The 24,333-nt window shown below is 40.5% G+C and overlaps 1 protein-coding gene across 2 annotated transcripts in view; it reads left to right on the top strand.

The window, feature by feature from the left end:
* Window positions 1–24,333, top strand: part of Rapgef5 (Rap guanine nucleotide exchange factor 5) — a 235,875-nt gene that overhangs the window by 148,604 nt on the left and 62,938 nt on the right. For both annotated transcript variants that reach the window (XM_042684977.1, XM_042684978.1), the window contains 2 exons: window positions 8,903–9,021; window positions 9,456–9,544. In XM_042684977.1, the coding sequence (XP_042540911.1) occupies window positions 8,903–9,021; window positions 9,456–9,544 (208 nt within the window). The remainder of the gene's footprint in view (window positions 1–8,902; window positions 9,022–9,455; window positions 9,545–24,333) is intronic.

Raw genomic sequence — 24,333 nt, 5'->3', positions numbered from 1 at the left:
ACAGTTCAATGTCTGCCCAGTTCATGAGTCCATAAGAGCAAGGCAGCTTGTATCCTGGAAGCTGCACCTATGTTAGACTTAACCTGCATGGCTAGGGAGCCCCAGGTTGAATGGTCCCAACACATAGCTCCTCCTTCTGCCTAGTCCCTGCCATAGGTGCAACTCTGCCCCTGCCTTGAGTCTGTGCCTCAGGACTGGCGTGCGCACGCACATACAGACACACACATGTACACACAGAGCCCCAAGGTCTGCAGAAGCAAGGATCTCCAGCCACTGGTCACCTTCTCCTGTGGGAATATTACTGTATTTGGAATGAGTGGGAATGTGGGGAAAGAAGCACAGAAATAAGTAAGTGTTCTCAGCTGAAAGTAGGGTGGTGATAAAGAGGGAGGATGGTTTACTCACAGAATCCCAGCACCTTCTGAATCAAGCCTATCAGGATTATTAAAACAGCTAAGAGCTTCAAGTTTTCTTTATTCCCGGTCTTTCATCCCTTCTTCAGATGGGCAGTTCATATTTATCTTTGACTACATTGCCATCTTGCCTATGAGTGCTAAATGCCTAATAGAACCAGCACCTTCTTCCACTGACTTAGACTAACACCCACAATCATGCTCTGCCTTGGTATTTCTACACTAAAACTGTAATTTTTTTTCTTTCACTTACTAACATGAAAGATAGCCTTAGTTGGGGAATATAAAAACACCTACAGATTTATAAAAATACTTATTTTCAAAAGCTTAATACAAGAATTGATGCTCATAGTTTAGCAGGTCTCAATTTATATTGTCCGGAACCAAGTTTCTGGTTGTGCATATGTTTTCAAATATCACCAAAACTACCAAGAAAAAGTGATCGTGAAGGGATTGTTTAGGACTGTGAATATTAGTACAATTACTTGCTTTCATTTAATGGAAAAGATTCTCAAGTATTCCTCAGAAGCAGCGGCTGGCATCCTCTGGGACAGCATGACCCTGGCTCCTTTTTGATAGGGTTCACAGATGGGCAGTATGGACTAAGATAATTCTCTGCAAGCATGTAGGATTATTTCATATATGTACCTATACTAGGGCTTGAACTCAGGGTCTAGGCACTGTCTCTTACCTTTTTTGCTCAAGACTAGTGTTCTACCCCTGTGCCATGCCTCCACGTCTGTCTTTTTGGTAGTTAATTGGAGATAAGAGTCTCACAGACTTTCCTGTCAGAGCTGGCTTTGATCTTTAATCCCCAGATTTTAGCCTCCTGAGCATTTTAAGATTACAGGTGTGAACCACCCCGACTCAGTGCATATAGAATTTTTATGCATAAACTCATTTTTCTAGATAAATTCCAGTCTCACCCAAAGTCTATATGAACCCCAGAAGGAACAAATCATATCATATGGAAATTCACATTTATCACTTTATCTAAGGAAGCTCCTTTGATAAGTCTTTTGCCGCTAATCCTCTACTTGCATTATCTCCTCTGTCTAGACAGGATGTCCAAAGAACCCATCACCTGAGTCCAATCTCCTGCTTTCCCTTCTCTCCTGAATGATGCCATCTTGAAGGCAGGGACTGTGCCTTCTGCTTCTCTTTTTTTTTTTTTTTTTTTTTTTTTTTTGTCGGTCGTGGGGCTTGAACTCTGGGCCTGGGAGCTGTCCCTCAGCTCTTCAGCTCAAGGCGAGCGCTCTACCACTTGAGCTACAGCGCCACTTCCGGTTTTCTGGTGGTTTATTGGAGATAGGAGTCTCACGGGCTGGCTTTGAACCGCGATCCTCAGATCTCAGCCTCCTGAGTAGCTAGGATTACAGGCGTAAGCCACCAGCGCCCGGCTGGTCCTTCTGCTTCTCTTAAGGCCAGCACATGCTACTCACATCAAACATGCAAATTAGTGAGCAAACAAGAGGAGGGGGAGTGAGGATTCTCTCTCTCATGGCTCCAAGGTCACTCTTCTTTTTCTATGATATTGCTCAGCACCTGATGGGCTTGATTCAGAAGGTCCTGGGATTTCAAGAGTAAATCACTCTCCTTTCTCATCACCCTACTTTCAGCTGCAAACACTTATTTATGTTTGTGCTTCCTCTTTCCCCACCTTCCCACTCGTTCCAAATGCAGTAATATCCCCACAGGCAAAGGTGTGAAAAATGTATTTGGCCAGTTGTCAGAGATCCTTGTTTGTTTCATCATCCCTTCCAGACTGTAGAGACTAGAACTGGCTTCTGCAGACCTTGGGGCTAAAGTGTATGTAATCTGGGAGTTCTTTCTCATGTTTTATGTATCAGCATTACCAAGAGTGAGGTCCCTCCTGGGGCTCGAACCCAAAGCCTGGGCCTTAAGCTTTTTTTTGCTTAAAGTTAATGCTCTACCATTTGAGCCACAGCTCCGCTCCCGCATTTCTGGTGGTTAAGTGAAGATAAGAGTTTCACCGACCTTCCTGCTTGGGCTGGCTTCAAGCCAAAATATTCAAATCTCAGCCTCCCGAGTAACTTGGATTACAAGCATGAGCCACTAGCACCAAGTCATCTACTTTTATCCTAACCACAACTTCCAAAACCCATCCTTCCTCTCCTGAAGTCTGTGCCTTGGTCAGTCCTCTTTCCTTGCCTCCAGGATGCCATCCCCACTTTGCTTAGTAGCTATGTTGTCTGGCTCCTGCCTCACCATCTTGAGCCCCATTCCTAGCCATCACCAACAGGAATATTCTGTGTACAACTCTGTTACCCGGACAAAGAAATTCTTTTTTACCCTTAACTCTGGAACTGCTGCTTCCTTTACCATTATGCCAGTGGCAAAGTAGCATCTCAAACCTTGTCATTGCCCTTGAGTCAAATCTGAACCACATCTGTAGGTGTACTCACCATCTACCAGTGAGTGAAGTGGGTTTCTTGTTAGCTACTCTGAGACCTCACATCATGGAAAACTGTGGTGCACGGCATCTTTCACAGAAATGTTACTGGAACTTAGCATAGCTAATGAATCTCAATTCTTGTGTCCAGTGTGAGAAATGTAAATATAGTGATAGGAAATGTAGATATAGTGATAGGAAAGAATTATGGCAGAAAAAGAACATTCTGTGACATGATGCCATGAGAAGACAGTAGTTAAGTTTATCTTCAGTCATCTTAAGTGTTTAAACCTGAACCTTAGGTGTAAGCATAGGAAGATTTAATGGAAGGAAATAGAGGTATGCTTAGTTTTAAGAGTACCAGTTACAGCTTTGGCTGAAAGGCCATTATCTTAGTTCTGGTTTTCCGTGGTTCTGGAAAAGTTGCCCACACTTAAAAGGAACAAATTTAATTTCCATGAAATAATTTCTGCAGCTCCAGGATGCAGCCTGATGGTTATTGGTAATTGCCCTCAATTTCTTACATGAGGGATGTATTTAAAAGACTCTGCTGTTCCATAGGGGCTTTACCATAAAGATGTTATGGATTAGTCCTATTTGGAATCCAAGGTAATTGTAAAGTGACTATAGAGAAAATGGCTTAGTATAATGACTGTCAAAAAATGGAAGCACAGATGCCAGACTTTTTTCCCTGTAACTTTGAATTAGTTTAGGGCAGCAAAAATAGTTTCAAGTAACTGTTACAAATGCACTTTCAGTGGACAAACTGGGTTTTCTCTATGGTGAAAAGCTACCATCATTAGCTTTTGGAGTATTGTCTGTAGGACAATTAAATGCTGGGCTAACTAACTACAGGGTTGCAGTTACCTGTGAGTTAGGAAATTGACTTTAGGTTGATTTTACGGTTTCCCATTGATCAAAAGGGTGTTAGAAGAAAGGACAAGTAAGAGTTGGCTTTGCATAAGGTGACCCAGGGAAGGGCTTAAGAATGTGGGGCTTTGCTTGGATTACTGTCAAGAAATGGGGCAACTCTGAGTATTTCCTAAGTCTTGTCCTCCTTAGAGAGAGGGCAGACTAGGGCAAAGACACAGCTGTCACTGGTGAAAAAGAAGTCGTAATCACCATTGTTAGTGGGACTGTTCAGTACTTGTGAGCCAGACAACCTTCATCCTGTCTGTGTTCAGAAGGAATTACTGAGTGCCTCTGGTTTGTCTTCTCTCATCACAGAAAGGTTTTCTGGCCTTGTGTGGGGTTGATTTCCTACAGAACCATTTGCAACAGACCCCCAAGGCTTAGCTGTGAGTACCAGGCCAACTCTAAGATGTCAGGGTCTGAAAACAGAGCAGAAACAGTGTTGTTGTTGTCTCTTGTTCTCTTTCTAAGTAACCTACACAGAGATTTAAACATCTCTGTGGTGGGTGTGGATAGTGTCCCTGTACACCAAGCATTTCTGCCGTGAACCCCAGCTCTGTCCTCCAATTCAACTGGGTTTTGACACTGTCTACCTGGAAGAAGCATCAGATGCACAGTTTGAGAACTGCATCACAAGTTGCAGGTTGTTCTCCCTGTGCTTTTGACCTACTGACTATATATGGAGGTTTTCATAACCCCCATTTGCATTTGAATGCTTTTTACTCACAGAATTTAGAGAAAGATGCTTATGTTATTGTAAAGAAAGTTTTAAAGGACACAGATGAATAGCTAGATGAAAGATAGATAGGGCCAGGTTGGGAACACTGGAGCTTTCTTCCCTGTGGAGCCTGGGATATACCCTCTTTGTTGTTCACCTTCCTGAAAGCCCCTTGAACTCATTCTTTTTGGGTTTTTATGGACACATCCTTATGTAGGCATGATTGATGGTCTTTAGCCACTGGTGACCAACCCGACCTTACAGGTGTAGGCTGAGGCTGGGAGTTCCAGCCTCAGGCAACTGGCAGGCCCAAAGTGTAATAATTTAGGGACTTTTCTCTAATTACTTCATTAACATAAACTCTGCTACAGGGAAAAAATTATGAATAACAAAAGACTATCTTTGGCCTTTGTAGCTTTGCTTCAGTAACTGAGGACCAAAGGCCTACACTTTAACAAAAGATAGTCTTAGTGCTCTTCTCACTTAGGAAGTTACCAGAGTAAAGGGAGCTGAATCTCTGGAACCTGTCGGTGGACAAAGCCCCAAACCTGTCCCTTTTGGGGTTCCTGTCCACTTCCTGAGTCTTTGTCAGGCAGAACTGCTGTTTCAGGTGTTTGCCTCTCTGACAGAAGCCTGTGCCCTAACCCACACAGCAGGTGGTTTGCAGTCCCCAGATTTCACAGTTCATCAGTTCTTTCCCGGCTTCCCAGTGGTACAGAGGGAGTCCAGGGACCCCCTTCATGGCTTCCTGTGGTTTTCTGGTCTGTCCCTCATCTTGCCTGGGCCCTGTCATTCTCTATTTTCCTCTCAAGGCCTCAAAGCACTTCAAGTAGAAAGTCATAAAAGCATAAATGTGTTTTCTAGCCTCAGCAGTTCACAAAGTTACCTGCAATCCTCTTTTCATAGCTCGTTTATCCCTGGTTACACTCCCTGCTACTTTTCCAATAATATCCTGTTTAGACCACCCGCTTCTCCTTCCAAAAGATGTCTCAAATTCCACTTTGCCAAGATTAGCAGCTATTTCATCATCAAACAGCTTCTTCTTATCTTACGTCTCCTTTTCCCAGTCTTCCTTCTCCTTGGGTCAGTTGTTCCTAGTATGTCCTCCTTCCTACCTTTCCCTGGTAGGAGCCTAGCCTCCTCAAGTGACTCCTTCCCTACACAATGGAACTCCCAGGATAGCTCTTCCCATCTCCTGCACTAGCACCTTAATGCTTCCCACCTTTTCCCCCTCCCTCTGGGGAGTCCCAGAGGAGGATCTGATAGAACCTTGGCCATCAAGTATGATAGGCAAGTGCTCTGCTATTGATTTTATCTTGAGTCAGGATTTCAGTGTCACCCAGGCTGGCCTGTAACTGCAATCCTCCTGCCTCTGCTTCCCCAGTAGCTGGTGCCTCGCTTCTAACCACCTCCTGATCTGTAAGCTGTCTCAGTGTCACTTTCCCTTACACTTACCATCTCTGAAATTTTTACAGGCAGGTAAGTGTTTTCCTTGGCTCTCCTGGTTCTCCTCAGCTTGTCTTGCTTACCTTCATTTGTTCTTCACAGTCTCCATAGGTACCATCTCTATGACTGTGTTACTTTCCTCTTCCCTTCTTTTTTCTTCACTTATTTCCTTATATTCATAGTTTCCTCTCTTTCCTGCTCCCCTTTAATAGACTCACTTGCTGCTAAAATGTCAATAATTTACAAATTTTCTTCATCCCTGACCTTTATCTTGAGACCTACCATTTTATTTCTAACTACCTGACAAATATCTACGAATGTCCAGTCAGTTCTGAAACTACATTCATGCAGCTTATCATAACCACTACTCTGGAATCTCTTGTTCTCAGTTTTGATTATTAAATACTGTGGATTCTACTTTTACTTTATCCCTTGCATTTAGCATTTAGTATATTAGGGCTCCCATAAACTACACTTAGGTGTTCATGGAGCCTGTTAACTTACTTAAGAGTGGGCCACTTGTCCTACTCAACTGTGCTTGCTACTTGATGTTCAGCAATGTATTCTACCCAAAGTGGGCTGTCACTATTTGCTGCATAAATGAATGTCAATCAAGTGTTTTAATTCTTGACTTACATTTCATGAAATATTAGTGATTGAAGATATTTTTGATTATTAGTTCTCTTAATACTTTTTCTCTTAGTTAGACACTAGAAGAAATTTTGCCTAGAACCTCAACTATGGCACTTGTCTTTGAAGGAAAAAAAAAGAGTAGAAAAGGGCATGGATTAGGAAGCATTGCAATAGCTTTCCTTCCGCAGAGCTGGACATAATACAATAAGATATTATGTTTTCATGGCAGTTTTTGGGAACTTAAATCTCCCTTCTGTCATTGATTTTTCTGCTCTTTTCTCTTCTTTATTTTTTAACAGCTTTTCAAAATGGAACCTATTACAGTGACATAAGATGCTATTGATAGTACTTCAATCTGATTCAGCCCTTCCCCTGCCCAGGAGAGTCCAGCTGCTGCGTGCACAGCCATGTAATACATGTCACTTACACAGACATTAGAGAACCCTGCCCATCCATATGTATGTGCGCAGCCCTCAGAAGTTAATCATGCCATATATCACGTGCACATAGGATGTAAAACGTACTTCAGAATGACAGCAGCCCACATAAAAATGAGTATTGGTTTACCACTAGAGAAAACCAGGGGAAGATTTTTGTCCATTCAAATAATAGAATTATTTGTCTCTTTCATGTGTCTCAGTATCACAGCCTTCAGACTTTTATTTGGTCAATATACCCCTTTCTCTTCAGCTACTTCATTTCACTTCAGCCACACAGATAACAAAAGAACTGCTTTAGAGAAATGAAAGATAGCAATTACACATTGGTATTCATGTTCCGGGAGTCACACGGGCCTCCTCTGGGAGTTGAACAATGAATATCCAGCATTAATTGCCACAGACACCGTGAATCTGACCTTGCTGAAATGCATTGCATCAGTTTTACATACTAAAATTATTTGCCACTAACAGATTATAAAAAGAATGATTCTGAGATTATATTGCAGTTTGCAATAACCAGTATTATCTGTTGTTAAGAAAAATTGGGAAGACTTCATAGAAATCAGGACACCTGGAGTTGAAATCACAATTCTAATCACTGATTTGGTTGGCAATTATGGCCAGATAAGTGTCTTTCTGTTTTTAGGATAGGTACATAAAACACATTGACATCCAGTGGGTCTTTAGAAGACATGGATATGGTACTTTTATCTATCTGTGGGGGCAGGGTCTCCTCCTTATATTTGTACCAAATCATAGGTAGGATTTTTGATCAGTAGGCTTTCCCTTTCTAGAGAGGTGACATGGCTAATCAAGATGCTTTGTACTTAGAAACTGGTTTGTTGAAAGATAACCCCTTTGTACTGAAAGATAAGAAAATAAAATTAAAAATGAAAATACAGAGGTGACATCACCTTAACAGTAAAATCTGCCAACTTTTCTTCCTTTAATCTTTTTGTTCAAATGATCAGAAATACAGGCAGTAGATTTTCTTGCGTGTACCTTACAATTCTTTCCACTGGGCTGCTTTCACACTTGGGGCGCTGCACATCAGAGAGCTCCATGCTAAACACTGGAAGTGTTCACAGTTCAGAGTTTAGTCCACACTGCTGGGTCAGCAGAGACTGTCCTCTGCAACAGAGCCAGGTCAGCGAGCCACACTGGCTGTGGGCTGTGGAAGCTGTGTGTGCAGAAATGAATGATGGTCCAGCCTTCTCTCCTTTTTAAAAAGGGACTGAGGTGAAGAAAGTCAGTATAGTGGCCCGTGACATCTGATGAGATTCTAACTAGAGACCCATTTTTGCTTATATTCTGACTAAACAGGCACATGACAAATTTGAAGAGTAAATGGGGGAGGTGGAGGAAGGATGATTTGAATAATCCAGTAGGTAGGTTTTATTTGCCTACCTTTTAAAATGAGATTCTGCTCATTATTTTGGTGTTTCAACGATGTATGTTTTATGATTTTGCAATCATAATAGAGTATTTAAAGTTACCCACCAAGTGTGGTGGTACATACCTGTAATCCCAGCACTTAGGAGACTGAGGTGTAGTAATCTTGTGAATTCAAGGCCAGCCTGGGTTACATAGCCAGGTCTTGTCTGAAGAAAAGAAAGAAACATTAGCCTGGTAAAGAAGAATATAGTACATATGCAGTTCGCATGATAAGCCTTTTGAAACTTTGAACCTTGTGTTTTCAAATTCAAATTGTCCACACAATTGTTTTAAACTCTGTAAGCCCCAGCTCTTCCTTCACATCCCCCCCCCCCATTTCACTTGAAATACTTTAAAGTCTCTCAAATGCTTATGAATCTTTATAAAGAAACGATGCTGTCAAGCAGCTAACCACTGCAGCTCTAGTTAGCTCCTGTTTTAATTTGCTCTCCCTTTTCCTTCTCCCATCCATCAATCCCATCCACAATTAAAGCAAGAGGATGAAGTGACGACGGTGCAGGTTAAAGAGCAAGACCGGAATGTCCTGGTGCTGAAGAAAGTGCTGGGCTGTGGCCCAGCCCCCACCGCGGGGAGTGCCGAGGGCGAAGGGAGGTGAGATTCTCCCCTGCCGCTGCTTTCTCCTTCCCTGCTGCCTTCCCTTCCCTGGCTCTCACTTGCTCTGTCTGCTTCACCCTCCCTCCCTCGCTTTTCTCTCCGCCTCTCTGGCGTTCTAGCTGACTGCAGAGCTCTTAGCAGCCAGATGGACTCAGTTCCCAGTGAAAGGACGGGGATGGCACAGATCTTTTAGCATTTAGGGGATGCCTTTGTCAGGAACCGTTCACAATGGGCAGCTCCCGGCTGAGGGTCTTTGACCCTCATCTAGAGAGGAAAGATTCAGCGGTACTCTCGGACAGAGAGCTGCCCTTGCCTACCTTCGATGTGCCTTATTTCAAATACATCGATGAGGAGGATGAGGACGATGAATGGAGCAGCCGCTCGCAGTCTTCCACGGAAGACGACTCAGTGGACTCTCTGCTCTCTGACAGATATGTGGTAGTGTCTGGGACCCCGGAGAAGATCCTGGAGCACCTTTTGAATGACTTGCACCTGGAGGAAGTCCAGGACAAAGAAACAGGTAAGGTACGGGGTGGGGGTGGGGGGGGGGTGTTCCTTCCAGACTCCTGCTGCTCATGTTCTTGTCAGCATCCTGGGTGAGGCTCCTACTGTTCGAGGAAACCAGGGTGGGCTGAAAGACCATATGCTTTGTGTGACTCCCCTCTGCCTCGTGCTGTTTGTTTAAATCCAGTAAATGGACACATGTAGTTCCCAAGCAGCTGCCTGGGAAGTAGCTGTACAAAGAAAACGATACGATGGCAGATGTGTGTGTTTCTCCAGTAATTTTTACCAATGCTTACCTAAAGGCAATTGGCAAGAGGCCAGCATTCAATAGCCCTTGTGCACTGGAAAGGGGAAGGGGCTGACAGGCTGTTACCTGGCTGGAAGGAAGTGCTGAGCTGGGGGTGGGGTGGGTGGGAACCACCCTCCCTGCTGAAATGTCTAGTACAGCTACTCTGCAAAGGCATGCTTAGCCATAACTTTGTGGTTTACAAACTGCTGCTCTGAGCAAGCCCTGGAGGGTGGGGAGGGTGCGGAAAGGGACACTCACAGCTTTTCAGACAGGAAATTATAATTCAAGTAAGCCTCATTGATCAGACTTCTTGTCCTTTTTATTCAGCTTGAGAGCAAAATACCATCTAGTTTTTCATCCATGCACTTTTGAAAACACTAGTCCATTTACAAAATGACTTGCCCATCATTTTCATTATCACAGAAAGGAGAGTACTAGTTTCTCTTAACCAGAGTTTCAAATTTGTTCCAGTCTGAACCAACTATTCCAATAAACTGGCCTCGGGCAGTAGCTTGAAATTTGCAACTTAATCCTCTGACTAAAGCACCCTTTCTGATGCTACTCTAGCACCACTGGCACGCTCAGTTTGCAGTATTCTGATTGCATCAAAGGATTGTTTCAATGTTTAAATGGGTCCTGACTACAGGAGGGATTGTGAAATCCCAGCTTAGGTGAGATCAAGAGTTTCCTCCCATTCTTATAACTCTGTCTGAACATGAGTGATGCCTGGATCTATATTGCATTATAAAGCACAATAGGAAAAACAATGATGTATGAAATACATGAATGTGATCCAATCATGTATTCTACATTAGCACTATTATTTGATTTCAAAATCTAAGTCAGTACTTTATTTTGCATATAATGGGCAGGTAGATCAATAGTTTCCTTGTGTACACACACACACACACACACACACACACACACGCATACACACAAACACTTTACAATGAAGGTAAAAGTGTTCTCAGGTACATTGCATTTTTTGTGCATTTGAGCACTGTAGTGACTCTCACCATCAGATGCGACCATCACAGAACTGGGCATAATTTCCCCGATTACTTTACACAAGAGGTCTGAACTATAGTTCAGGCATTTTACCTGTCATGGAAAGACTAGAACAAATTAAAGGTGATGTACCTTGAAAGGGTGAGTGCTTAAGTGCCTTAACATTATAAGCATAGGTGTTATTTAATAATTACGTTATTTCTTTCTAATTTTCTTCACTTTTTCCTCCTTATCTTTTCCTTGTGATACCCAGGCCTCTTGAAAGCTAGACAAGCTTTCTACCACTGAGCTATGCTCCAGCCTATTCTCTTTACTTTTGAGAAAATGGCCCAGGTGCTCCCTAAGATTCATTGTTTAACACTAGACATGACAAATCACCTTTGTTAATACGGATGCTAGGAGTTGCGTCTTGTTGGGAATGCTGATGTGAGCAATGTCTCATAACACTGATTCCTGCTTTCTTTTCAGTTAGGCCAACACTGGGGTCAAATATATCTCATTAGTCCAATACACACAAAGCAGAGAGGAGCAGGGCTGGTCAGTTGTTTGATCTTCATAGCCCCAGTCTTGATGGGACAGGAAAGGTCAGGTGGAATCAGCCTCAGATGATTTCTGCCCCATTTCCTTAGAGTTTAAAGGGAAGGATGTGTGTAAAACTTTACTGTTTTGTAGAGACCTTTGAAAAAAAAGCAAAGTAACAACTTTTTTATACAAAAATTAAGAAGTCAGTTGTGTAGAGAATAATCAATATGCATATCATAGGGACACCTGCACAGAAGTCAAGTTCTGTGAACTTCAAACAGGAAAAAAAAACTACCATTAGTTTTTGTTGATAAAATGTTGTTTAAATATAAACATAAAATAAATGGTATGCAAGTTGAAGGAAAAGTGGTTGGCAGTGTGTTTTAGTTTGAATACTAAATGAATCTGGTATTTATAGTAATTGAAGCTCCTCACTGACAGCAGTGATGGTCTTTTTCCTTGGTTGGGTTGGCGGTCCTCATTATCAGAGGTCTGGGTGTGCAAGATCCTAATAGAGTTGCATAAACCATATGGAAGACAGATGGAGTAAAGGAGAAGGGGCTGCAATAAAAGTATACAATAGCGTTTTATGTTCTCGAGCACCCCTTTCAGTGAGATGGAACCATATGGGGCCAAGTGTTGCCATATGGTGGCCTTGGTGGCTATGAAGAAGGACTCCATGGGAAGATAATAATGGTCCTGGGAGCTGAGGTGAGCCTATCTGGGTTCTTACATTCCTACATTCCTTTACCTGCCAGAGGCTGAGGAGACAATCAAGCAAGAGAGGAATGTCTTTCCCACAAAAGTGGCTTAGTTATAAAGGTGTAGGTTTAGGTCCCAACTGAGGACCTGCTGTGCTCAGACAGAACAAGATGACATGATTAGTCACTGGTATTGAAATATAAGTGGAAAAATTGAACTGAATAGAATGGAATAGAAAATGGAAAAGCCAAGAGTTTTGTGACAAAGCATTTATTTTTGTTGCTACTTGCATGAAAGAATAAAGAAACGATTTAACAGTTCATACAGTATCCTACCAAGCTGAGTTTTAAAAGCAAAAATAATTTTAGAGATGTTTAAAAGCAGCCTACTGATGATTTAGTTAAATGATTTGATCTACATATACATACTGTACTTATTTTATAATTACCTACATGCATACCTTTCCCTTCTTGATAATATAAGGCAGAAACTATCTGGTGAAATTGATACATAGATGAATTGTGAATGGGCATATTTTAAACTTTTAAGTAGAAAAATGCTGATAAAGAACAATAATAAGCCAAACATTTAGGTCTTCCTTTGCAGCCAGTATTGAAATTTTCATTGATCTATGATAATTTACCATTTGTTTATTAAATTCACAACAATACTTCCAAATTGCAATGAGACTTCCAAAGAGGAAGCAACAATGAAATTCATAGGAATACAATTTTGTTAACATTGTTTTCTTTTGTCCCATAGTTGTTCATTCTTTCAAATGGGAAGAAAATAACTAGAATCCAGTCATTGGATATTTGTCATTGTGGAAAGTGATTGAACCTGCTTTCAAAGCTTTCCTTTTCTTTCAAGGTACAAGGTCTGACTTGAAACATTTTGAAATATTAGAGAAAAATCAAGCAGTTTCTGCAGCTATATTTTTCATCTTCCCAGAAGTAGGGCAGACATCACTGGGCATTCCCAGCCTGGGAATTACAAAGAAGGAAGGCAAGAAGGAAAGACCAAGGCATTGTAGAGGAGTTGGAGGGATGGAGATGCCAATATGAGCCATGGCAGCTGTGTTCTGCTGTGGTCCCCCGAGCGCTGCTTCTGTTGTACCATTCCTCTCCCTGGAGAGGATAAAGTATGTTTGCTTTAGAGATGCTTTTGTAGAAAATAATTATTTCTGTTTCAAAGCAGGGGAGAAAAGTATATCTAATGGATTATGTGGAGGAAAAAAATTCTTGGTATTGATTTTGGGGATGGGGGGTTGGCATCTATTATAACTCTACCATAAGGAAAACATAAGAGGTAATAGTTTATCTTCTATTTCCTTATATTTATTTCCTAAATTCTTACCCATTATTTTAAAGAGAATGCATTTATGATGACAGGTTTCCAGGAAAAACAAACAAGCAGAGAGAACAGGATAATAGGAATAAGTAAAGCCACTGGCTGGTTCTCATTAGACCTGACCTAATTTTCTTAAGGTATGGCTGCGTTTTAAAATAACTTCATGAGGCTATCATCCTGTGTGCGTTTGCAGCTCACCTTGGCCATTCAGAGAGCACCTGTGACAGTGGTTTACTGTGAACAGCACATAGTAGTTAGAGCATGGGACATACATCCTCTCCTGTTCTGCAGAGGCCAGCCTCTGTAAAAGGCCTGCTATGCAGCATAAGAGTAGCTCATTTGGTGGTCAGTTTAGTGGATTGCTTAGCATCACAATGGCAGAACTTGATTAAACAAGGACAGGCATCTCATTTTCTATAACATTAGTTTCTCCCCGTAACATCAAACTTACAGGAAACTTTATTTTTATATATGTATGTGCTGGTAGTGGGTCTTGAACTCAAAGTCTGGTACTCACATGTGGCTTTTTGGCTCAAGGCTGGCAGTCCACTACTTCAGCCACACTTCCACTGCTGGCTTTTGCTGGTTAATTGGAGATAAGAATCTCACAGATTTCTCTCCTTTGTATGGTTTTGAACCTAGTCCTCAGATCTCAGCCTCCTGAGTAGCTAGGAATATAGGTGTGAGCCATCACAGCCCAGCAAAAGGATGTGTGTGTGTGTGTGTGTGTGCGTGTGTGTGTGTGTGTTGGTACTGGGGCTTCAATTCAGGGACTTGAACTATTGCTTGGCTTTTTTGCTCAAGGCTACCAACTTTACTTCCTTGAATGTGATTTTTTTTTTTTTGGAGGAAAATTAAGAGTTCTTTGCTTCTGATGATTAAAAAGATAGAACATAATTTAGATAACCACCCTAAAAGGCAAAGCTAAAAGACAGGGATAACTATGTCTTTTAAGAGTTGTGTAATCTTCCCATCCAGGTTAGCAGACTATACTATCCCTGTCCCAGCAAGCCTCTACTTATCCCTTTTTGAGGGATAAATAGAGAAATTTTAAATGATGGTAAATCTTTTCATGATTTTACACAGTTGATGGGCACATGGAATTTTCTTATGTTTATTTCTTTCCTTTTTATTTTTGGATGCTGGGGATGGTGCCCGGGGCCTTGAATATACTTAGGCAAGAACTCTGCCACTGAGCTATACCCCTAATACCTTTTCTTTTATGAGATCAAGTAACACATTGACCACTGTAGCTTCTCTACAGCTATACATTAACAACAGGGTAGCAATGAGGAGGAGAGAGTTGTAGTGGTGATGATGGAGGAGGAGGAAAAGGAGGTAGATAGAACAGGAGGGAAAATAGGAAGAGAACTTTTCATCTAATGCCAGTACCTGAGTTGATCCTAAGCCTTACTAACAGCCTCTCAGTTTATACAAACCTGCTGTCAGGTTTGAAACCCTCTGAAATAGAACATTATGGTTATCTTGCTTCCATTTTTTTCAAAAGAGCTATTCTAGGTTTCTAAAGATCATGAATATACACTTACCTCTAAGAGTTAGGGCATCATCTTTCATTCCTCCACCTTTCCTTCCTGTTACCTCTCCAGGGTTATATGTCCAGCCTTGTATCCCTGCCTTCAGGCCTATTCGTCTTGAGAAATTCAGAGTTCACAAACTGCACTGCCAGTCCTAAAGTGGTTTTGAGCAAATGACATAATCAGAAGGAACACAGGTACTAGAGCCAGAGCTGTTTGAATTCCCAACTTTTGGAACACAGCGATAATATGGTGAATGAAACTCATTGGAATTTTCACCAGGGTTCTGTTGCACTACAAAAATCTCTGGGTGGTCCTCAAATCTCATAGCCAAGAATGCTTCCTTCTATTGAAAATAATGTTTTAATGAAGAAGAACATACACAGGAAAAGTACTAAAGTAAACTTGTAAAGCTCTGTATTCCCCACACGTGCTCCATTAATTAACCAGCCTGAGACCTCAAGCAAGATATAAATGAAATGACCTCTACAGTTTGTTGGATCACTAAAAGCATTTTGATTCATAAAGACTCTGTGTTCTCCTTCTTTAAAAAAGAACCATAGAATTCTGGGTCTGAGGAGCAGCTAGGGTGTGAGTAAATGAGCTACAGAATCCTGTGGTCATTGTAGGGTAGAGGTATCAAGTGGCCATTGCACAAGGACTTAAGGAGTTAGATCTTGCTTCCTATCGCTACTGTGATCTGCAGTCTCCAGGAGCAGGAAGAAGGCTCATGGGATACTGAGTTTAGAAGCCATAGTGCAATTAGCCATATGTGGTGTTGATTTAAGTGTGTTTGTATGTAACCTTGCCCAATAGGGAACTTTAAAAATTCCTCTGAGAAATTATACTATTACATTTCAAAGAAACTGCTTTGATTTATCAGCTACTGGTAAAATCTACTCACAGAATTTTATTGCCAAGCCATTTTTTAAGATAACCAGAAACAGTCTATGCAGGAGAAAAGCTGTCATTTTCCACTAGGGATAAAATATACTATCTTATATCTATGTACTTATTCAACTTTATTAAAACTACTATATATATATATCAGTGTGCTTTTAATTATGTAGCTTGAATGCCTTAGAAAAATTTAATTGCTTCACTTCTTTTTATACATAAGATCTTTAACTTACTATTATGTGGGCATCATTTTATTTTTTCAATTTCTATTTATTTTGGTGGCAGCACTCAGTTATTCCCTCTCACTACCAGCTCTCTAACCACTTGAGCCACTTGCATCCTGCTTTCTTCTGGTTACTTGGAGTTAAGACTCTCATAGGCTTTTCTGCCTGTGCCTTCTTTGAACCATGGTCCTTAGATCTCAGCCTCCTGAATAAACAGGACTACAAGGATGAGCCACTACTGCCCACCTATAGGTATCCTTTTAAATGCTAGAGATATAACTCCAAGCAAAATAGACAAATCCTTATCTTCACAGAGGCTTTTTTTTCTAGTGGAGTTGAATCGATCGATAAACTAGATAGAAAATATTGTATATGAAGTTGTAAGTGTGTAGCTAACATTAAACAGGCACTAATTTAGAATAAACTGTATCCAAGTGACTATGGTGATTAGGATGGAGGAGGAGGAGAAGAGGAGGGAGGAGGAGAAAAACTTCTAAATTAATGCCAGTCAGTACACGGAGAGTCTGATTCCATTAGACCAGAGAATTAACATGAAGCAAAGTTCTGCAATGAAAGAAACCTAACTAAAATGAAAGAGATAACATAAAAGAAATTTGAGATGTGTGCATTCATCCCAGGATGGTAAGTCACTTTTGCTAAGACCACATGCTAGAATGTTCCACAGAGGTATCAGCCTTTGACCAGCTTAAACTGAAAATAGTTTCCCCTGGATCATTGTGTTGTTTGTGGTCTTTTTCAGCTTTGTGAAACTGTCATTTTTAAATATTAGGTTAATTGTGTGTGTGTGTGTATGTGTGCGTGTGCGTGTGCACGCGTACGTGCACGCATGCGTGCACCTCCTAATGAAAAAAATCGAGGAAAGAAAGACAAAATTCATTAGCACAAACTCCAGCTGCCTGGGTGTGCCGCTGACACAGATGAACAGAAGCTCTGTTCAGTGAGAGCTTGTTTTTCCACTAAAGGCAGACTTGAAACAGCTATCCACAGTGATAGTTTAAAAAAAGAAAAGAAAAGAAAGAAAGAAAAGGAGAGAAAAAAGAAAACCTCAAATGGTGCCAAGGGAGCACCAGGAGTAAAAGGGCTTATATTAGAATTACGCTTGTTTCTGCTTTCTTCTACGCTTGTCTTATTGCTCTTGTTTGATTAGTGTGGGGTTGCTTTTTTTTCTTTCTTTTATGGCAGTTGCCTTAGCTTCTTTCCTGATTACAAATGTAGAGAATATATTTGTCAGCCATAATTGAGACATTGGGAGACTCTAAAAAATCCATGAGATAATTATAATTGGAAAGAAATTTTCTTCTCAGTTGCCTCACTTACAAAAGCAGAAGTCCTAAACCACATGACCTATGAGACCCTTTTAGATCTAAGATCCAGGGTTCAAAGATCATTCAAGAGAGCAATTTGTTTATCCAAACCTTGTCCCATTAGATGGATCTGTGTGCACAATAATTGTCCCCATTTAATGGACTTACAGGCTAAGGTAGAACTTAATTCAATTGTTGCAGTGATTGAGTAGACATTTGAATTTAAAAATGAACTAGATATACTCCTTTTGCCCAAAGATAATTTCTGCTAGAGAGTAGAATAATGGATGAAAAATGTAACTGAAATACAAATTGTTCAACTCAAGCTTACCTCTTAAGTCAGGTGCTTCACTACTCATCAATAATCCAGTCTCCAGCACAAAGACCTGCCTCTTCTTTTCTGCTCTAAGCAGAATGGCCACCCCACCGGCAAACTGCTTCAAAATGCTGGAAAAAGAAAGGGGGGGAGAGAGAGAGACCTAGTTCAAGTACTGTATCAGATCACTAAAAAGTGGCTGTAGATTTCATTTAAGATGTCTATCTTCTGAGTTAATCTATCCACACCACCTTTGAACATGCAATATTATGTATGATAACAAGGGAACTGATGCTTTTACACTGCCAGTAGTTTGTGGGTTAATTAATAACCTTGCTGGTAATGAAGCAAGGTGAAATGAAGTGAGACTAAGCTGAAGTGTAATGTCATTAAACACACTGACTACTAATGGAAATATGGCAGTTTTCATTGCAGCATAACCAATGGGCAAAGGAAGATATCTAATGGACAAAGATGTAATAAATAGGCATATAGCATACCTTATAGAGAAACAATGCCCCTTTAGGATGTAAAACGGATCATTAGAAAACATTTTTTTTAAATGATATCATTTCTTCCGGGCACTGGTGGCTCAAGCCTGTAATCCTAGCTACTCAGGAGACTGAGATCTGAGTTCAAAGCCAGACAGGGCAGGAATGTCCAAGAGACTCTTATCTCCAATAATCCAGCAGAAACTGGAAGTGGTGCTGTGACTCAAGTGGTAGAGCATTAGCCTTGAGCTGAAGAGCTGAGGGACAATGCCCAGGCCCAAGTTCAAGTCCTATGACCAACAAAAACAAACAAAAATTATATCATTTCCATGTTTGTAATCTAAATATTAGTATTACAGATGATTTCAGTATGAAAAGTTGTAAAAATGTTATAGTCTACAAGTGAGAATTAAGCTTTCTGTGAAACGTAGTTGATACAGTAAATAAATAGGGAACTATGTAGAGTGAACCTTTTCACTAAACTTTTTTTAATAAGGTTTTTATTGTGAAAATACTGTACAGAGGGGTTATAGTTACATGAGCAAGGTATTGAATACATTTCTTATCAAGCATTGTTGCCTCCTCCTTTGTTTTTCCCCTACCATCCTTTCCCTCCCACCTCCACAACTCTCCACAACTACACTCCCCCCCTTACCCCCACCCTCTCACCCCCCGCCTAAATTGTAAAGTTTATTTTTCAACATAGTGTCTTCTACATCTCATTGTTCCAATGGATCAAACTGTATCCCTATTTAAACATTTTGTTTTTTCCCTTCCCCTCCCCAAATTATACCAACATCAAATACAGTGAAAATGGGGTTATACCATGGGGGAGGGACATACAAAGCAACAAAAACATCACATGGTACCTTATAAATACGTTAGAAACAATAGTAAGAAAGAAAAAAACCACTTGTGTCCCTATCTTGGGGTTCACTTTGCTTAACTTCGTCTTATCTGGTCATATGTATATAATTTTTTACCTTTTCTACTTGTCACAGACATATACTAGTTATTGCAAATAAGGGAAACCATGGGACCTCTGTTTCTTTGGGCCTGGCTTACTTCACTTAATATAATTTTTTTCCAAGTCATTCCATTTCCTAACAAATGGGGCGATGTCATTCTTTCTGATGGAGGCATGGAATTCCATTAGAGAGAGAGAGAGAGAGAGAGAGAGATACCACATTTTCTTGATCCATTCATTTACTGAGGGCCATCTGGGTTGGTTCCATATCTTAGCTATGGTAAATAATGCTGCAGTAAGCATAGTTGTGTTGGTAGCTTTAGTATAGCCTTGTTTGTGATCATTTGGGTAAATGCCCAAAAGTGGGATTGCTGGGTCATAGGGGAGCTCTATGTGGAGTCTTTTGAGGAACCTCCATACTACTTTCCAAAGTGGTTGAACAAGTTTACACTCCCACTAACAATGCACTAAGGTTCCCTTCTGTCCACACCCCCTCCAGCATCTGTTGTTATTAGAGTTCTTGATTATAGCCATTCTAACTGGGGTGAGGTGGTATCTCAATGTTGTTTTGATTTGCATTTCTTTTATGGCTAGAGAGATTGAGCATTTCTTCACATGTCTATTGGCCATTCTTATTTCCTCTTCAGAGAAGTTTCTTTTTAAGTGTTTAGCCCACTTATTTAACAGGCAGTTGTTTCTTTGAGGATTTGTTGTTGGGGGATTTAATTTTTTGAGTTCCAAGTATATTTTAGATACGAGACCCTTGTCTGTTGTATGGCTAGTGAATATCTTCTCCCATTCTGTGGGCTTTCTCTTGATCTTGCTAGCTATGTCATTTGCCATACAGAAGCTCTGCAGCTTTATGCAATCCCATTTGTCCAACCTTTCTTTGATTTGTTGTTTCTGGGTCTCTATTAAGAAAATTTCAGTCTGTGCCGAGGAGACCTAGGGTTTCTCCTATTCCTTCCTGTAATATTTTCAGGGTGTCTTCTTTGACTCTGAGGTCTTTGATCCATTTGGAGTTGATTCTGGTGCAGGGTGATATATAAGGATCTAGCTTAAGTTTTCACTAAACTTAATTTTATGATTCATTTTCACCCTTGTTGACTCTGTGCTGTTATAATATGTGCGTTTGAGTATCTATACTTACTAATAAGGTAAAAATAAAACATAAACATTACATTAACTGATATTTGTTTACGATGTATGGCTTTTGCCATTAAAATTAAAAAGGTGGCTGGGAATGTACATGCATGAGGCCCTGAGTTTGACTCCTCAGCACCACATACACAGAAAAAGCCAGAAGGGCACTGTAGCTCAAGTGGTAGAGCGCTAGCCTTGAGCAAAAGAAGCTTAAGGACAGTGCCCAGCCCCTGAGTTCAAGCCCTAGAACTGGTTAAATAAATAAATTGTAGACTTTGTAAAGGGTAAGTTCAAGATAAATCTAGCATATTGGGAGCAAACTAAAATATTGTTAAGACTCTAGGAAATTAATTTCAAGAGTATCTGAAGGTAGAAAATGAAAAAGTTTATGAAGGGAAAGAATTACCTCAGTAATTAGTTTCCCAACTAAGGAAAATTCTGGCAGCCTAACCTTTCTTCCTTCTGGGCTACTGTGAAGGTCTTGTCCTGGAGGCTAAAGATGAACTAGTGTTGGAAAGTTTTATTCACACAGAGTTCTAATGAAAACAGGCATGAAAGTCCATTTCTGTCAAATCAATCACAGTGACAAACACATCCCAAACCCCCATATTCCATGAAAACTGCAGCTAGTGTGGAAGATACAGAATCTATCTCATATTTATTTTCCTTGCCTTATATTTACCTTACTCATCTGGAAGGTTTCTCTTCCTCTCTAGCCAGCCAACATATTTTTTTAGATAGACTCCTAGCTCATAGTTACTCCTTCCTATTTTTTTTCTTTTGATAGTATTGATGTTTGAACTGAGAGCTTCAGGCTGGCTAAGTAGGTAGGTGCTCTACTGGAACCATGTTTCCATCCCAGTGGATTTTTTTTCCTTAGCAGTTCTCAGGTTTGAACTCAGAGCCTCACACTTGCTAGATGGTTGCTACACCACTTGAGCCATGACTCCAGCCCTTTTTTGTAGTTCAATACATTTGCCATTTTTATAAAGTGCCTGGAGGGTAAATTATTACAAATAACAAAATATCCAGGCATATTGAGAGTTACCAGTTTTAAAGAATCAAAGTTTATAAAATTTAAAAATGTTTTCAAATGCAAAATCCCACATGGCCCTGTCAAATTAAGTCTAGAACTTCAAATTATGCCTAATTATATCCTAATAATAGTTTTCAGTTTGAGTATAATATGAGTGACAGCTCACTCCTGTAATCCTAGCTACTCAGGAGTCTGAAGATTGTGGTTCAGGCAGGTAAGTCCATGAGACTTCTCTCTAATTAACCACTAGAAAACTGGAAGTGATGCTGTGACTCAAAGTGGTAGAGGGCTAGCCTTGAGCAAAAGGGCTCAGGGACAGAGCCCAGGCCCTGAGTTCAAGCCCCACAACTGACAACAACAAAACAACAACAATAATAATAATAATAATAATGAAATACATTTGAAGCTGGGTGCTGGTGGCTCATACCTGCAATCCTGGCTACTCAGGAAGCTGAGATCTGAGGACTGTGTTTTAAAGCCAGCCTTGGCAAGCAAGTCTGTGAAACTGTTATCTCCAGTTAGCCACCAAAAAGCTGGAAGTGGAGTTATGACTCTGCTAGCCTGCTAGCCTTGAGCAAAAGAGCTTAGACACAGTAATCAAGCCCTGAGTTCAAGCCACAAGACATACACACATACACACACACACAAAATACATTTGAGATAGCAGCTTTTTTTTCTTTTTTTTAATTGTGAAAATACTGTACAGAGGGGTTACAATTACATGGGCAAGATAATGAGTACATTATCAAGCATTGTAGCCTCCTCCTTTGTTTCCCCTTCCCATCCCTTCCCATCCTCCCCTTGGCCCCCCTACCAAACTTCCTTCCCCCCCCCCCCATCAAAGTTGTAAAGTTCGTTTTCCACATAACGACTTGTACATCTCATTGTTGCAATGGGTCCACCTATATCCCTAGTTAGACAATTTGTTTTTTCCCTTCCCCTCCACAAATTATACCGACATCAAATACAGTGAAAGCAGGGGTTATACCATGGGGGAGGGACATACAAAGCAACAAAGAAATCTTCTTATAAATGTGTTAGAAACAATCGCATGAAAGAAAAAAGCATTTGAATACATATCTTAGGGTTCATTTCCCTAACATCAACTTATCTGACCTTTTCTGGTTGACTCAGATATATACTGGTTATTGCAAATAAGGGAAACCATGGGACCTTGTTTCTTTGGGCCTGGCTTACTTCACTTAATATAATTTTTTCCAAGTCTTTCCATTTCCTAACAAATGGGGCAATGTCATTCTTTCTGATGGAGGCATAGAATTCCATTGTGTATATATACCACATTTTCTTGATCCATTCATCTACTGAGGGCCATCTGGGTTGGTTCCATATCTTAGCTATGGTAAATAATGCTGCAATAAACATAGTTGTGCTGATAGCTTTAGTGTGGTCTTGTTTGTAAACATTTGGGTAAATGCCCAAAAGTGGGATTGCTGGGTCACAAGGGAGCTCTATGTGGAGTCTTTTGAGGAACCTCCATACTGCTTTCCAAAGTAGTTGAACAAGTTTACACTCCCACCAACAATGCAGTAAGGTTCCCTTCTGTCCACATCCCCTCCAGCATCTGTTGTTATTAGAGTTCTTGATTATAGCCATTCTAACTGGGGTGAGGTGGTATCTCAATGTTGTTTTGATTTGCATTTCTTTTATGGCTAGGGAGGTTGAGCATTTCTTCATGTGTCTATTGGCCATCCTTCTTTCCTCTTCAGAGAAGTTGAGATAGCAGCTTTTTTAATCTCTATATATTCTGTCTCCCAACAAGTATTTGAGAATTAAAGTGATTTCTAACATACATTTCTTTGAAAAACTATTTTCTATAGTAATTGGTTTAGCACTATCTAGCGTTTTTATTCTTTTCTAAGAAAAATTCTGGCTAGGTGCCAGTGGCTCATGCCTGTTACCCTAGCTCCTCAGGAGACTAAGATCTGAGGATTGCAATTAGAAGCCAACCTAGGGCAGGAAAGTCCGTAAGACTGTTATCTCCAATAAAAACAACTCAGGAAAAGCCAGAAGTAGCACTATGACTCAAGTTGTAGAGCACTAGTCTTGAGCAAAAAGAAGCTCAGGGACAGCACCAAGGCTGAGTTCAAGCCCTAGGACCAGCAAAAATGAAAGAAAAAGAGAGAGAGAGAGGGAGGGAGGAAGGAAGGAGGGAAGGAAGGAAGGAAGGGAGGGAGGGAGAGAGGAAAGGAGGGAGGGAGGGAGGGAAGGAGGGAGGGAGGGAGGAAGGAGAAAGAGAAAGAAGGAAAGAAAGAAAGGAAAGAGAGAAAGAAGAAAGATAAAGAAAGAAAAAGAAAAAAATTTTGTTCTGAAGTTTAGTGATATTTTCTCAGTAAGTTTTGAGTCTCTTGGTATTTTTACTATTGTCCTTTAGTGGAAACACATGTAACATGTGTTCAGCTTTGATTCTAGAAGTTCCTTTCAAAATGTAAAATCAGGTCTTTCTGAAGTAGCCAAGTGAAAGAAGCAACTGCTACTGAAATTAATTTGTGAAGATAAGATTCTGTGTCAGCAGTGAGTGACAACCTAATAGCTTTGACAGAGTTATAGCTTTCTTCCAGCATCAGCAATTGTTAATTTTTTTTGAGGCTTGGTTGTAAGTATAGCTCAGTGGTAGAATGCTTGTGTGGCTGTGTGAAGGACTGGGTTAGATCCCTAGCATTCAAATAAAGGAAATAAAAGAAAGAATGAATGAAAAAGAAATTACTTGAAACCATTCTAAGATAATGACAAAGATTGAAAAATTCTCTCTCTCTCTGTCTTTCTGCCTCTGTCTCAGAGATTTGTGCCACTCCCCAGACAACTGATGGATTTAGAGTGAGATTATCAGATGTCCTTGTCTGAATTTTAAAATATATGGACCACTGTCCCTAAGTAAAATTAAACCTCCTATCAGAAAATGAAAATGAAACAATTGTATGTAACTGTGTGTACTTGAAATAGTCTTGTAGGTGTGAAGAAGAAACATTAGCTGATGGC

Source organism: Dipodomys spectabilis, unplaced genomic scaffold, assembly GCF_019054845.1.
Source record: "Dipodomys spectabilis isolate Male_0828 unplaced genomic scaffold, ASM1905484v1 ptg000092l, whole genome shotgun sequence".
NCBI lineage: Eukaryota > Metazoa > Chordata > Mammalia > Rodentia > Heteromyidae > Dipodomys > Dipodomys spectabilis.
The sequence above is the reverse complement of the archived record's forward strand: the minus strand, read 5'-3'. Positions and strand labels throughout refer to the sequence as shown.